This window comes from Bombus vancouverensis, chromosome 10 (genome assembly GCF_051014615.1).
Source record: "Bombus vancouverensis nearcticus chromosome 10, iyBomVanc1_principal, whole genome shotgun sequence".
In the NCBI taxonomy this organism is placed as follows: domain Eukaryota; kingdom Metazoa; phylum Arthropoda; class Insecta; order Hymenoptera; family Apidae; genus Bombus; species Bombus vancouverensis.
The window spans coordinates 9,957,865-9,973,280 of record NC_134920.1 but is presented as its reverse complement, the minus strand read 5'-3'; the positions used below and the strand labels follow the sequence as shown (position 1 = coordinate 9,973,280).

At 31.6% G+C, this 15,416-nt stretch overlaps 3 protein-coding genes across 5 annotated transcripts; 2 read left to right on the top strand and 1 right to left on the bottom strand.

Annotated features, from left to right (window-relative positions):
• The first annotated feature begins 289 nt into the window (after positions 1-289).
• On the top strand, positions 290-7,554 carry LOC117157123 (uncharacterized). The gene is made up of 2 exons (XM_033334885.2): positions 290-528; positions 6,509-7,554. Exons 1-2 carry the CDS (start codon positions 411-413, stop codon positions 6,850-6,852), a joined length of 462 nt encoding a protein of 153 aa, XP_033190776.2. The 5' UTR covers positions 290-410; the 3' UTR covers positions 6,853-7,554.
• Positions 7,555-8,136: 582 nt separating this feature from the next.
• LOC117157125 (myotrophin) lies at positions 8,137-9,815 on the top strand. 2 transcript variants are annotated; one of them, XM_033334887.2, is made up of 4 exons: positions 8,137-8,222; positions 8,300-8,380; positions 8,646-8,756; positions 8,956-9,815. In XM_033334887.2, exons 2-4 carry the CDS (start codon positions 8,312-8,314, stop codon positions 9,130-9,132), a joined length of 357 nt encoding a protein of 118 aa, XP_033190778.1. In that variant the 5' UTR covers positions 8,137-8,222; positions 8,300-8,311; the 3' UTR covers positions 9,133-9,815. The 2 variants fall into 2 exon arrangements, with proteins under 2 accessions (XP_033190778.1, XP_033190777.1); XM_033334886.2 differs by having other exon boundaries at positions 8,192-8,380.
• A 544-nt stretch (positions 9,816-10,359) lies between these two features.
• On the bottom strand, positions 10,360-15,293 carry egg (SET domain bifurcated histone lysine methyltransferase eggless). 2 transcript variants are annotated; one of them, XM_033334876.2, is made up of 14 exons: positions 14,922-15,293; positions 14,519-14,789; positions 14,292-14,421; positions 14,078-14,221; positions 13,640-14,001; positions 13,328-13,557; positions 12,838-13,246; positions 12,534-12,767; positions 12,097-12,441; positions 11,847-12,014; positions 11,477-11,785; positions 11,152-11,414; positions 10,734-11,061; positions 10,360-10,616 (listed from the first exon to the last, which is right to left on the bottom strand). In XM_033334876.2, the coding sequence occupies exons 2-14, from the start codon at positions 14,747-14,749 to the stop codon at positions 10,410-10,412; spliced, it is 3,360 nt and encodes a 1,119-aa protein (XP_033190767.1). In that variant the 5' UTR covers positions 14,750-14,789; positions 14,922-15,293; the 3' UTR covers positions 10,360-10,409. The 2 variants fall into 2 exon arrangements, with proteins under 2 accessions (XP_033190767.1, XP_076478123.1); XM_076622008.1 differs by lacking the exons at positions 14,292-14,421; positions 14,519-14,789; positions 14,922-15,293 and having other exon boundaries at positions 13,640-13,916; positions 14,078-14,198.
• Positions 15,294-15,416: the final 123 nt, after the last annotated feature.

Genomic DNA, 15,416 nt, shown 5'->3' with positions numbered 1-15,416 from the left:
TGTCATATGTATCGCTCTCAAGTGGAACATTGGTTGTGGATTTGATTCGATTTACATATTTCGATGGTGTGAGAGCAAAGTATATATGTATATTATCGTACACTTCATGTACCGATTAGGTGTATACATGCGCGTCCGTCGTCAAGGAACGAGGAGCTCACACGATCGAGCATCGGGGGACGCGAACGATTCTTTGGTGACTGGTGGTTCAAGAGGTGAGAGACTATAAATGTTTGGTGGGGACGACAGGACCCCGCCCCATGAACAGCTATAAAATGCCGGTACGAGAATCGGACCCAACCAGTCTTAATCAGAGTACACGAAGATCCTTTTTTTCCTTTCCTCTTCAGAGGTACGCTGGGTCTGCTCTCTCCTTCCTCTCTCTCTCTGTCCGTGTCATCGTCGAGATCATGAAGCTCGTCCCGGTCCTGTTGCTTGTCGCAGCGATCGTTTTCGCCGCCGAGGAGAAGAAGGAGGAAGAACGTCCTAAAACGTTTAGAAGACTCATACCTGCTGACGTTCTTCGCGGTGAGTTCTATTTTTCTGAGGGCTATTTTTCTTTCTTTCTTCATGAACGTTTCTGGAATTTGAAAGGTTTATGTAGTTCCTTGCAATATGTATATCTAGATCTCTCTCGCGCACATAGAAATATGAAATAATATCGTGGTACCAATGTCTAATGTTTTTTGTCAGGCGTTTAGGAAAGCCTGGTAAATGGATTTGGTCGCCAATTCTAACGAAGCTAATTAAACTATGCCAGATACTGAAAGATAGTTCTAAAACTTTTAAAAATATTTAAATGGTGATTAAGCAATGTAGGTAGAATTTTTTATAATGAATCTCATGAAACATAACATATTTCTGTATATCTGTTGTTCCAAAACTACAGCAAGCTGCGCCATACTGTGAAGGTAAAACATTTTTTACGAAACGTCACAATTTAAAGTAGTTTAGAATCTAAAGTATACCAAAACTATTACATGTTTGCCGTTACAATTTTAATAAAAATTGTAGAAAAAGAATACTATCCACGATAATTTTGTCAAATCAATCGATTTTACTCGAATAAATTCTTTTCCCCTTTTTCCTTTGCATTAACAACATCCAATCGTACTACCACAAACAGTATTATTCTTACCTAGAAACGTATGTCAGGATGACGGTGTGGCGGTTCTTTGAAACGGCAGACGTGACCCGGTACATACGTGACACGAAAGTAGAACGATTTTTATCATTTTGCCAAAACTGAAATCACTTAGAAAATACTTTAAAAAACATACACACATTCATAACGTATGCCTAAGAATCAGTATTACTTTTGAAGAGCAAACTGATCAGCAGAGAAAATCGAAAACCGCGTAAACGTATCTTGTTAATTGTTCGACATTTTCTCCATCCTTTGCCTCGGATCGTCAGTCGTTCGACTTGAAAACCATTCCCAGAATTGCAAATGAAGCGACCATACCAACGAGTTTGCAGAAATGGGCATAAATCACAGTTTCATTTGACAATTCCTGCTTCTTCGACTTTCCATTCGCGATAGAGGAATCAGGTCCTTGAAACCACGCTCTTTTCACCCTACCATTGTCGTTACCATCTTGTCCTCTCGCATTATTCACCATGTCGTGACATGTTTGCAACAGTACAAACAAAGGCGGATAGATGTATGTTTTCCCTCGTTTAAAAAAAATAAGAAAAAGATAGATCGAGAAGATAAGCGTTTTCATAGGTTTGTAGATCCACAGTTATGTGACAATTTAGGTGAATAACGTACTTACACGAACAGAAGAATAGGAAACAATAACAAGACCATCATCGCGTGAAAGTCTTCGTACTGCGAAGACTCGTTTCTTCTTCTTCGATCGATCCCGCAACCTGCCCTCCAGCCTTTTCTTTATATGGGATATACGTGTTCGGATAAGCTTCGACTTCACCTACCGTTCACCGTAAAATACCTTCTACAAAAACTACTTTCCACGTTTTAATCTCTTATTAGAATAATGTTATCTTTTTATAATTAAGTGTCATTCTATTTACCGCAGCAAAGTCAGTTTTTCGCGTATCGAGTCCATGAGGTGCGAATTGTAATTCTTCAAAGGTAAAAACATTAGTAGCGTATAGCTAGGCAAACATAAAACATACATAAACACAACGACGTTTCAAGAACACAGTATCCATACAAATCGAATAGGAAGCAAGTTGGCGACTTTTATCACACAGAAATCTTCCGTGAAGTCGTGAGTCTGGACCATTTATCGACGGTAATCGTTAACGATGCAGAGCATAGTCCTTGATTCTCCTCGTTTGTTGATCGTTCCAATAATCTATAATTAGAGATCGTTGAGAAGGATCTAAGAACAATCTGGAGATAGCGTCTTGCTGATTCACAGACTGTGGCCTGGTTACTCCGTATTTTTCGCTCCAGACCTAGATTCCGATGAATAATCGAATTGCTGATGAGTTGCTAGCGGCGAATGCTGAACATGGTGTCGTCGTAGGTACGTTTATGTACGATGTCTTGAACGTCATTTACGCATTGAGAACATTTATTTTATTCAATCCTATCGAAACAAAGATAATGAAATTAGGCGAAATTATGAAATTTTCAGTAGAAGACAGCTAGACGATTGTTTACTCCGTTCCATAATCACATTCCACGCACGATTGGTTTGCCAATAGGTATACAGAGTGACACGAAAATAATGCGAACGAAAATTTGTAATCTGTAAAAAAAAGATAAGACAAATATGAGATACATTTTTACCATTACTTTATAAATTTTTTGAAACACGCGATACAATAAATATTGTACTTTTCGTGAACAGGAGAGCCTTTACAAAGTTTTATAAATTTCTTCACAAAACTTATGCACGTATTAAATATTATTATGCATGAAAAAATGAATACATCGAAATATAAAAAACGAGAAATATGTCTATTTAAGTGCAGGTGAGCGTGTTCCCATTGAAGTTAAGTTTTACACAGTCACGAACATTGGTTCGAGTGTACCCGTTTTGAAACAGGATGATTACAGAAAGTAGGTCTTGGGTTGGGTCATCGGCGACGAAAGCGGGGCCAGAATGAAAATTCGTAAGAAAGAGGCTGATTGCACTCTGTTGTTCCCCTTAGCTTCGCGACTTTCCAACCGGGAGATCGTTACCCTTCGATTATTCTCTCGATGTGCAATTCGTGATCGTGGCCTGTGACGAGTGACTAATTTTCTAAACGCGACATGCATCATTGATTAACCATACAATAGATAACGTGTTATTTCTCTAGAATATCGCGTGTTTATTGAAATGTCGGATCGCAGATTTATTGATCGGACAACCAAGCGACAGGAGCTATGATTATCTCTATCTCATGTTCCTACTTAATTAGCGTTATTGAAATTGACAAGCTATTATGTTATATACTATTATAAACTAATATATGCGAGAATACTACATTATGAGCACAATAAAACGTGCTTAGATTTAAATAATTATTAAGTAAAATTGTTAAGTAATTTCATTTCAAGATGACAAATATTTAATTAGTTAGATCTTAACACGTTTCATATCATTAGAGTTCTATAACTATACACACCATGTAAGGTTCTCTAAGTAAACATTTTAATACATCTGGTACGTTGATCTTTTCGCTCATCTATCTTACTTGAGTATAACGAAGAACATATTTGTCCGTTCAATGAAAGTTCTATTTCTATCTGGAATATCATGGGTCACTGATGATCCACGAGCCATGAAAAGCGTTAACAGACGGAAACGTAGCCAACCGCGACGAAAAAAACAAAGTGAGTGAACGTAACGTTACTCCTACGAGCATGAAAGTCGACCCTTGCAGACAGATGAATCTTTAATGTCGGTGAAAGTCTAAGAATGTCCACTATAAATCATTCTTTATACCTCTTCCTTAAATGGCTCGCTTTAAAAGTGACGAGGCCAGAGCTCTTTCCATGAAAATTACAAATTAATTTGCACCGTGTTTGTATGTTATAACTCCTTCCAGATCAATACATTCAACTCAGTGATGGCGATAAAAAGTCTACGATTTTTACCAATTTACCGGTCGAAATTGTTGCCTTTTACCATGTGAATGGCGTCAGATTAAAGTTTTTCCGCAGCCAGCAATTTTACAATGTTATTAACAAAATTGCACAGCAAACCATGAAGTCGACTTCATCATCCCTTTCTCTTTTCGAGTTACTTTTCTCGGTTAGCGTATGAATAGCACGCTTCTCTTTCCTTCGAATCTGCAATCCTGCTATTAATTAGCGTAAATCACATTCAATAACATTTTTTAAGATCACGTATGTTCCATATAGAAAGGAAAGTGAAACTGCTCACATACTCACTTTATTTTCGCAACAATTGTACTGTTTGCAGTTGTACACGTGTATACGGAATTTGAAATTCACGATGCAACGATGATTCTGGATTCCATATTGGTTATCGCCCATCAATTGAATCATTAAGAATTAAATTTTATATTTAGCTTTACTTTCAAATAAATCAATGTCATTACGATGAATTGGAAATTATGAGCTTTATTATATGATTATAATTTTGCTAAGCACTTAATTCCCTGTATGAAGTTTGCATGAAAGATGGATTATGGTGTTTAAAAGTATTAGAAGGAAAAACCTTGTATCTGTATCTCATCGATATCGAGTCAAAATGTTCCTCGATTTGGAATATTCCATTGAACATCCGATCATTTACAATAAAGGCTCCCGAATCACTTTCTTATGATCCAGGTGACTCGCAAGAACTGGTGTCGTATACCACGGCACTTTTAGCGTTGGCGTAAACGCCCATCGTTTTATGCCTTCGACGTATCGAAACTGGCATTGAGAAAACGGTAACAGACACGTCATTATTCAAATAAATCTTATTCCTAGAAGGTAACAAGCGACTCATGTTTGAGCGACATACTTGTTATTTTTTTAGACATTGCGTCTTCCTTTCATAATTAATTAGACATTCATATTGCGTAATGTTTAAAAAGTCGAGTCGTTAAAAAGGAAAGAACGCTAAATAGCTTTTGAATAATTTTTTCGAATAAAGTTTTCTTTTATTTCTGCCATTATCGTCCCTTCTATAGATCTGAAATACACAAATATCAATGCACAAATACGTGAAGAACGAGTTATACTTTACCCCCTAAGTGACAGATACTTCAGTAATTTTTTAATTGTTTTAAACAATTTTTATCTTAATTTTTCAACTTGTACATTATGTTAAAGTTCTCGATGTATTACGTTATCTTGCCAAGCGATAAAAGCTTTCTATTCAATCATCTTCTAATCATTTCAAGCGATTCACTTTCCTTGTTAAATCCAGGGAACTCTATAATAGAAAAAAGAAAGAAGTAAAAAAGTATGGCAATTGGCTTAGTCAGAGTTTGCGATAATTACACAAGTGGTAACACGGCGTGACAGTGAAAGTATTTCTCCTTGAAGTTTCTAGCCCGATCGGCACCAATGAAACTCCTCTGTCATCTATCTACGATCGATCGAGACGCATTATAATAGAATACCGTGCGTGTGTGTGTCTGTATAAACTTAGAAGGCGCGACGAGACGTTAAAAATGGCTTAATGTTAGAAAGTAATGAAACCTTTCACAGGTGTGCGTGTAATCAGATAATGCAGCACGTCCACGCATCGTGCGCGGTACCGATGCATTCTGTCGAAGAATCACAACCTGTACAAGTCGTTGCTCTTATAGAATGAGATTTTACTTTTACGTCACAGTTGGTGAAAATCCGCTGATGATTCATTTGGAATTCAAAACATCTTGAAGAAATTATATAAATATAATAAATATAAAAAATTTTTTACTGCAATTATATAGATTTGCTCCTTTTTAAAAAAAACCATGTTGAATGCCATGTATATTTTTTTCTTCTAATTTTTTTTTTTTTTTAGGAATCGCGGAAATAATTTGATATTTGATAAGGATATTTACTATAGACCACGATTAATCGCTTCTTGTTTTTTTACTTGCTTTTTACTTGCTTTTACTTGCTAAAAAATCCAGTTCTAAATACGCAATACCTTCCGGGTAGAAGATTCCGGTTATTCCTAGTAAATTAAACGATATGGATTCCTTTCTCCACAAAGAAAGGCTACCATTTGCTACGTTTTATTGCATAAAAGACTGTACCGTTACGTAATCAAATCTAGTGTTCTAGTTAATACAACATATCAATCCGATATCTTCTTTATGTAATATATTTTATGTAATTCAGAAACTTGTATTCCGTAAAAATATTAGCGATTGTCTAGTTGTTACGATATTCGATTACTCGTTCAATTACTTATGATATAACATTATAACAAACTATAGAGAATTAGAAAGAATTTAATTTCATGCACAAATTTTATACGAATGTTATAATAACATTTTGATAAGAATTATTAAATTCGAAACTTTAATTTCTTACTGCCAAAGATTAATTTTGTGATATAAATTATATAGTTCCATCTAACTCTTTTTTTTTTAGATTTCCCCGGTATGTGCTTCGCCTCAACAAGATGCGCTACCATCGAACCAACGAAATCCTGGGATTTGACACCATTCTGCGGCCGTTCCACTTGCGTGCCAGCCGACGATAACTCTGGTCGCCTCTTCGAACTCGTTGAAGACTGTGGACCGCTGCCGAAGGCTAACCCGAAATGCAAACTGTCAGACAAAACTAACAAGACTGCCACGTTCCCAGACTGCTGTCCCATTTTCGAATGCGAAGAAGGAGCGAAACTCGAATATCCGGAAATTCCGACTTTGCCTCCACCCACGGAAATCGTAGAGACCGAGAAAACCCCGGAAGCGACTCCGGCGAAGGCTTAAATTTTTAATTTAAAAAAAATTTCAAAGAAACGAAAAAAATGCAGGTCGTGACTTTCGCAAACTACAATAAATTGAACGGTCGATTAAAAGGTAGAAGTCGAAGATCTGTTATCGTATTCTGAGATAACTGTTTTTAATAACTGAAACAGGAAAAAATAATTTTAGTTGAGATTTTTTGTCGAAAAGAACGGTAACGTCTTTACTTAAAGCAAAAAGAATATGTATTACTTTTAACGTCGCGCATCGATACCCGTTGTTTCATCACGAGAAGGCGGTTTACTACAACATCCTGTTACCCTTCAACGCAATTCGACTTAACTTAATGCGAGACTAAAATTATATACTGTATATAATTCAGGAGTTAACTCGAAGAACTTATCAAAAAATAGCAAAACATACATAGCTTAGATAAAAGTAAGCGTATTGTTAACATTATCATTGATAAACGATGGTGTACAAGTAATATCAGTGTTTCGGAATCTGTTCGAAAATATTGAGTTTCTTCAGTCTCCTAGTCCTGGAAGTCGAGACTTAGATGCTCCTATAGCCGTTTTGTTATTCCCTTCTCCAAACAATAATTGTCACATAGGAAATTAATTCTTTCTTTTTCTCCAAAAGTAGAAAGTCTTGCGTATGTAATGTAAAAACATGTGTGACTGTAATTATATGTGATTAAATTAATACTTATTTAATTCAATACTACATACACTGTGTACTTTTTATCCCGTACTTCCGACAATAGTGAATACAATATACCGTAACTACTTTCCTAATATAAATTAATGTGCATAATATTTGTTTGATTTTTAAATTTTTTAAGAAAAAAATTGTTTTACCAAGTGTTTGGGAAATCTTTATCTTATTATCATTATGTTTGGGAAGAATAAATAGTATTTAAGTTGATCTTGTAATTGTTCTATAAACATAACTAATAGAATTTTAATTAAAGAAATATGAAAAAGCAGCTGTAATAAATAAATTTTAAATTATATACGCTAAATTACTGTACTTACATTAAAAACAAAGAGGCATAACTTTTGCAATACTGAGAAATTAAAAAATTTCTACCTTGTTATTATCATTATTTCTATACATAGTTGGAGAGAACTTTGAATATAGACACAAATTGAAAATTAAACAGTATAGTTCATTACTTGTTTTTAATATCACCATATAGAATTGTAGTTATAAAATAAGCATTGGTTATTTAATTGGAACAGAAAATCGTTCATTTTATCTGACTTTAGTACGCTATCTTTAATGTTGGTATCTTAGAAGATTTCATTTTATTATTATATATGTTGGCAGCCTGGAAAGATTGTTCCAGCGAAATTCGCTGTTTAACCAAATTTAATGGACGTGAGACTTGAGTGAGTACGAACGTGAACTGATTAGAATAAACGTAGAAATTTGAGAGGCTGTGTGATATATAAAATTTTTCTAATAGCTTACAACGAAAATGAGTGAACTCGTGTGGGGAATAAAAAATGGTGATTTGGAGCAAGTGCGGGATATCGTTGAGAAAAAGGCAAATATATGAAACGTTAAATCATCTTTTTCTTCTATTGCTTTTTGATTGCCGCTACTCAGAAACGTCATAAAAAGATATCGCTTTATGATGTTTAATATAGAATTCATAGAATTTTATATAGTTCAAAATATATAAAAAAATACTAATTACCCGATTAAACTAATAGTTGTAAAGATCATTCATATTTCCTTTTCAAATTAGTTATACACTTTTTTTACAAGTGAACATATATTAAATTGTCTAAATATATTCCTGTTGGTAGAATATTGATGTCAATCAAATGATTGATGGAAGGACACCCCTACATTATGCAGCTGATTATGGCCAAAGTGAAGTAGTCAGATATCTTTTGGAAAAGGGTGCAAATGCAAATGTAAATGTATATAAATATTAGATAATATGCGTGAGATTGAAACATGAAAATATTCAAAATTTATTTATCTTTCTTTTTACTAAGCATTGTACATAATATTTTATTAGTTTTACTTGAAATATAAGAGATGAACATTAGAGAAATTATACTAAAAATGAATCGTATTACAATGATTTAAGCAAAATGTATTCACTTACAGGTAACAGATAAACATGGAATAACAGCATTATTAGCAGCAATTTGGGAAGGACATACAAATTGTGTAAAATTACTATTAGAAAAAGGAGCTAGAGCAGATGGATTGACACCAAATGGAACAAATTATTTAGATGCTGCTGAAAAGGATGAGATCAAAGAATTGCTTAAATTCCACTAGCACAAAGCCAAACAAATCATGAAGCAATAATTTTGTTATTTTAGTATTTTAATGTTCCTCATAGGAGTATCATCATTGCTTTGTCTTGATTTTCTGCATATGACTAGGCTATCATATTTATACACTTTAAATTAAAAAACAAAAACATATAGGTACACACATGTAGTTTTATAATAATATATTGCACATCTGGAGCATATAATCATGAACTCATATTCTTTTATATGGTTACTCTTAGAGATTTAAAATATATATAGTTTCAGCTTTAAAATATTATATCATACAGATTGTTTTGCAAACTAACAATAGAAACAAATTTATTTTTAAAGCATGTAACATTATATAGCAAGAGATATTTTGATACATTTATAAGAAGCAGCATCGTGTTTTAAATATTTGTTATTAATTTACAAATATTACAAATTTCTTTTATACATTTTTTTACAACTACCTACTAACTAAAACAGCTTTTTGTGACAAAAAGTTATAGTATATATTGAAATATTTGAATGCTTGAATTAAGATACTACATAATTTAATTCAGTTTCAAGAATGATATGTATAAATTATAGAAAAGAAAATTAAAGAGCTATCTTTATGGTACTAACTATCTAACATGTCTTAAGAAGTTTTAAAGGTGTATAATAATCAAAAATAATAAACCAGTGCATCATTGTTATGTATATCATTGTATTTTATTAAACCTGTATTTATCATTTATTTATTACTCAACATATTATTGCTTACAGTATATTAATATAACATATATTAGTAGAAAATAAAATATATATGCAATTAAATAATAAAAATAAACTATTAATAATATATATATTAAAACGTTTTATATACCAAAATTTATTTGTCAAATGTTAATTGTCAAAAATACAAATTGTATCTATTATAGTTATAAAATATATATTTTTGCTAATATCTTATTTTTTTCATATCATATCTATATATAAAATGCACTATTAACATATTAAATATTTTAAGACAAAACATTATGTTTGTAAAATATAGTGCAGTTGATTTTTAAATTTTCTGCATTTATTTTATTTTGTACACTAACTTCTAATATTTCAATAAATACAATATAGATATAAAATAAAAATATTATTAAACCACTTAAAAATGACATCTTTTTAATGATGAGCAAAATACTTTGTTGCGCATTTCATACAACTTATAATAACAAATCATATTATTTAAAAAAAAGGGAAATCTAAATCACGTTTATTAATCAAATTTTATTAATTTTATATAAAGTATGTCACATATTAGAGAAGTCGACCTCTACAATTAGATGCACCACATTTACAGATGATGACTTTACCTGGTATACTTCCAACATCATAACTGTAATTCCATGTTAATTCCTGACCTGCTCTTATGTAATTTAAAGCAAAGAATGCCACCCATGGAAATCTTACATCATGTGTGTCTACAAATACATTTTGCACAAAAACGTTTGGATCACATGAATGCTGAAAAATGACCAATAATTATAATTCAAATATAATGTTAATAATAGAAGTAACAATACCAAATTCTGTTTTGAAGTATTCTAGTCATGTAAAAGTTTCAATTAAAATATATCTTACGTTTAAGTAACGTCCAATATTTCCAGTTGTTTTAGCATCCATTATATAAACAGCCTCATCTTCTCCAAAGAAATCTCTTACTGATTTAAATTTAGGTCTTTCTATTTGCGTTGGTTCCACTGTTGGATCAAATCTACTTGGTTCGCGTCTGCCACTTCTATTTTCTTCTTCATCACTTATAGTAATTGCATCTAGATCATTTGAACGATTTTCATTGGTAGAAGACTTCGTAATATTTTCGGTGGTTTTAGCAGCGTGTCCATCTTCGCTATTTTCTTCAGATCCATCTTGATTGACATCATCTCGTTTTCGTTTTCTTAGCCTTTTTCTACATCATTATTAATAATTTTTCTTTATTATTAATATTCTGTTAATATAGACTACATCATTTATTAATAATTAAGTACTTTTTACTTACCTAATAGAAGGTTCTGTAGAATCTACATTGAAATTTAAGTATTTACTAACATTGAAATCTTCGTCTGAATCATTTGCATTTATTTTCGTATTATCCTCATCATCGCTAGTTATAGATTTTTTTTTATCTTCTGTGGTAGATAATGGCATTTCTGATTCGAGAACATCGCTTTCATATCCTTCTTTAATACTTTCCACTACTTCCACATAATCCAATTCTGCTAGGTATTCATCTCCATAATTTTTACCACCTTCATTAGCTCCCTTAGAGATAAATCTTAAAATAAGTTATACTGTTTGTACTATATCTTATTATAATTTTTTACCTGTTCTGTAAGTAATCTACCAGCATATATACAAATAAAAGATCCAAGAGGAATATCGTTTAGACATCGAATGCCCCAGCCCCGAGGAGCTGTTTTGAACACTTGTAATTTTAATGTTAATGGATGTTGCACTACTCTATTCAAGCAAGTTTTTACAGCACATTTACATTCAGAATTACATTCATAAATTCCAGTAGTAACTGGCTCTGGTAAACGTTTATATACGTAACCAACAGATGTATTTGGCACTCTTCCTCCGAGAGTAGCACCTTGTATTGTTAATTGCCAACATTGACATTTTGTTTTATCCTATAAAATGATTTATATAATTAGATATCTTATAATTTAAATTATTATAAAAAGAGCATACTTGGCAATCGTCTTCACAATCACAGCTACACAAGAAATTTGGATCTAAATTAAGATTAACTCCTTCTGTTGGTTCTCTCTGAGTGCTATATCTAATGGTATCTGGTTGAGTGTGATCTAATTCATTAACACATGGTATTGGTACATTTTCTATACCATAACTGAGATCCTTGAAATTAAAAAAAGAACGATTGAGTTATAAAATACTAAGCAAGTATTAATTATCTCAATAATCGTAATATTTTATTTACCTTTATATTGATAAAACATTTATCCAAGACAAATTCTGCTAGACAATGCACCCAATAATCAAAATCAAATAAATCAACTGACATTGGGCTGCCTGTTTTGCGAAGATATTGGTGTAACTCTTCCATATTTCGTAATCTGACACCACATGGAGCTTGATATAATGTAATTTTCTTGCCTTTTGGATATTTACAAAGTTGTCTGTTCCAACCACAAAGTAATGGTATTGAAAGAGGTGAATAACCTCTCAAGTCATCAGGTGTAAAAGATATTCCTTGAACGCACTGAGGGCCACATTTATGTGGAACAAATTTTTTTGTTTGAATCTTGTTCTGCGTTTGGTAGTACTAAGATGAAGTGATAATATATGCTTTTAAATCTTATATCTCATTTTAAATTATCTTATAAGAATTATAATTAGTTTATTTAATGCACTTACAACGATACTATGAGAAGGTTTTGTTTCTGTTGTAGGATTATAGGAACTTGTATCCACAATATTTTGCTTTTTACTTGTACTTTTTCTAGCAACAGCACGTGATTGCTGTGGTGCACTTGATGTAACTGTATTTGTAGTTTCATTTACTATATTCTGTTCTTTTTCTAATTGAGAAAATCTTTCTTCGTCAGGTTCTAGATTAGATGTATATTCTACATAAGGTAAATTGCTTTTCTAAAATATTAGTAAGATTTACATTAATTAATTATCTCCTATAAAAATAGAATTAAAATGATTCACATACATTAGAGATAGCAGGCAGTCGATGTCGACTAGGTGTATTGACAGATGCATGATGTCCTTGTTGTCTAGCATTGGCTTTTAAAAGTTCAATATATAAAGGCCCTAATCTAGCTGAACCTCTGTAGATCCATTCTGTTCTTCCATCAGCGTCAAAATGCATTTGTACTAAACTTGCATCAACTTGAATTACTCTTGCAACCCACCATTTACCATTCCATTCTGTTTTTACTACTTGTCCTGTTTGTAGTTTGACCATTGGTCTTTCAGGATATGTTTCAATATATTTCTTCACAAAATCACGAGATTCATTAGGTATATCTTCCCAAACTTTATTGGAAGATTCAGCAACTAAATAAATACATTTGTGCTCAACATATTGAGCATAACCATCATCAAAGAATACCAAATATCTAAAAAAGTAACAAATCTATTATTACTTACTATTATTCATATATTATTAATTTATTTAAAATTTCATCTATGAAATATACCTATACTTATTTGTAGCTTTTGGTGGTTCAGCTATAACTCCACTATAAAAATTACTAGATGAAACGTCTTTAAATAGAGCAACTACTCGTGTACCAATTGGAATTACTACTTGGCTAGTTACAGCAGCTGCGATTTGTTTACCAGAAACAGATTTAGTAACAGAATTATACTTCTTTTGTAATAATTTTACACGACAATGTAAGGGAATTCTATAGACTACAGTTTGCACCTAGTAAACAATAAGTAAATCTTTAAGTAGATTAAATGTAGAACTATTTGTATAAAATTTAAGTAAGAATATATTCACAAACCTTTGCTTTAATCCATGGCATAAGTGGATGCTTCATAATATATACAATGGTATCAATATCTATCTGTGCTCTCACAAGTGGACCAATTGGAGGTAAATCCAAAACCACAACTTGGCTATTATCTTGTTCAATTGGTAAAACTTCTGGTTGATTATCTTCTAACGTTGAAGAGGCAATTCTTATTTGTGTAACTTTTTTTGTTGCCACTAATGGATAAAATCCATTATCCACATATCCATCATTTATTTGAAGTTCTTCGAGCATTTGAATTTGTGGTCTGAATTCGTCATATAAATTATTACGTAACATATCCATAGTACACATCAAATCTTTAATTGTTTTATCCAGAACTTCATTTTGTTCTGTTTAAAAAATTATGTGATCTAATTCAAATGTAACAAATATATATAAATTATACTTTGCAAAATAATTATATACCATCTATTCTATCCCACTGATCTTTTAGTACATTATGAGCTTGTTTAATTTGATAGTCAACATCATACTTCTCCAAAATATTGTTTAATGTGCTATCTAACATTTCTTCCATATCCGCAAGCATTTCTTCTGGCAAATATTTTTCTGAAACAAATAAAACATGTACCAATATCTCAAATATACATAATACATTGTAATACAATTTTAATTTTACCCTCATCACATGTATCTTTCTTTTTCTCATCATCTGAATCATCACTATCAGAAATTTCTACCTCCATTGTACGGTCAGGAAATTCACACTTCAATAATGGCTTACGATCTACTAAAGCTGCGACCAATTGCTATGAAAATTAATATCATAGTGTAAATATCAAACAAAAATCTGTCTCTTACTATACCACATTAAGTAGTCAAAAATACATATTTTATAAGTCAAACCTTTTGGTGTTCTAAAGCAACAATAAAACACTTTGTACATATCATACGCTTTTTCTTTTTTTCTGTATTCACTCCATAAAAAGCGCATGCAAAAGAAGGTGCTAATTTCATATCTACTCCAGAAGAACATTCAAAGTTGACACAATTAGAATTGCAAATTATTGAACTTCTATTTTTTTGTGTGTTATCCCCTAATGCTTCATCATCCGAAACAAGTTCAATGACTTCCATTTTGTACAATATTATTAAAAGTATTATAATCTTCTGGTAACTTAGAAACAAAGAAATGTTTATTTATTTACAGATAAGTATAATAACGTAAATGTAAATAAAAACAAATATATAGGTTAGGTAACTAAAATATTGATTAAGTATTAAAAATGTAAAAAAAGATAATATTTACCAAAGTAACAATTTTTACATTAATAGCAGATAAACACAATTTCTTTAATACATTATTCGATGAAACTATTTAATGAAATATGTTCTTATTCGACAACTTTTTTCGATTTTGAATTTAATTCATACAAAAATATTTAAACATTTCATATTTTGTTGATTCTATACATTGATTCCTTTTACATTTATTCATATCACGGGTGGTCAAAAAAACTTAATGATAATAAATAAAATGTCCATTATTAGTTTATTTACAACAGAACGATATGAAAGCCAGACAAATTAGTGCCACCTACCAAATAACTAGCGCGGGAAACATTCATAATTTCAAATATAAGTAGAGGAAATCCTGGTACAACTCATAATATATAATTTTTAAGCATTTGGGTATAATCAAAAGAGTGATTTATATATTAGTCAATCGAGATCTAGATACTAAATAACGCAATTAACAAATACGTTTATTGTTGTACAAAATGAATAGAAACATTAAAAATGC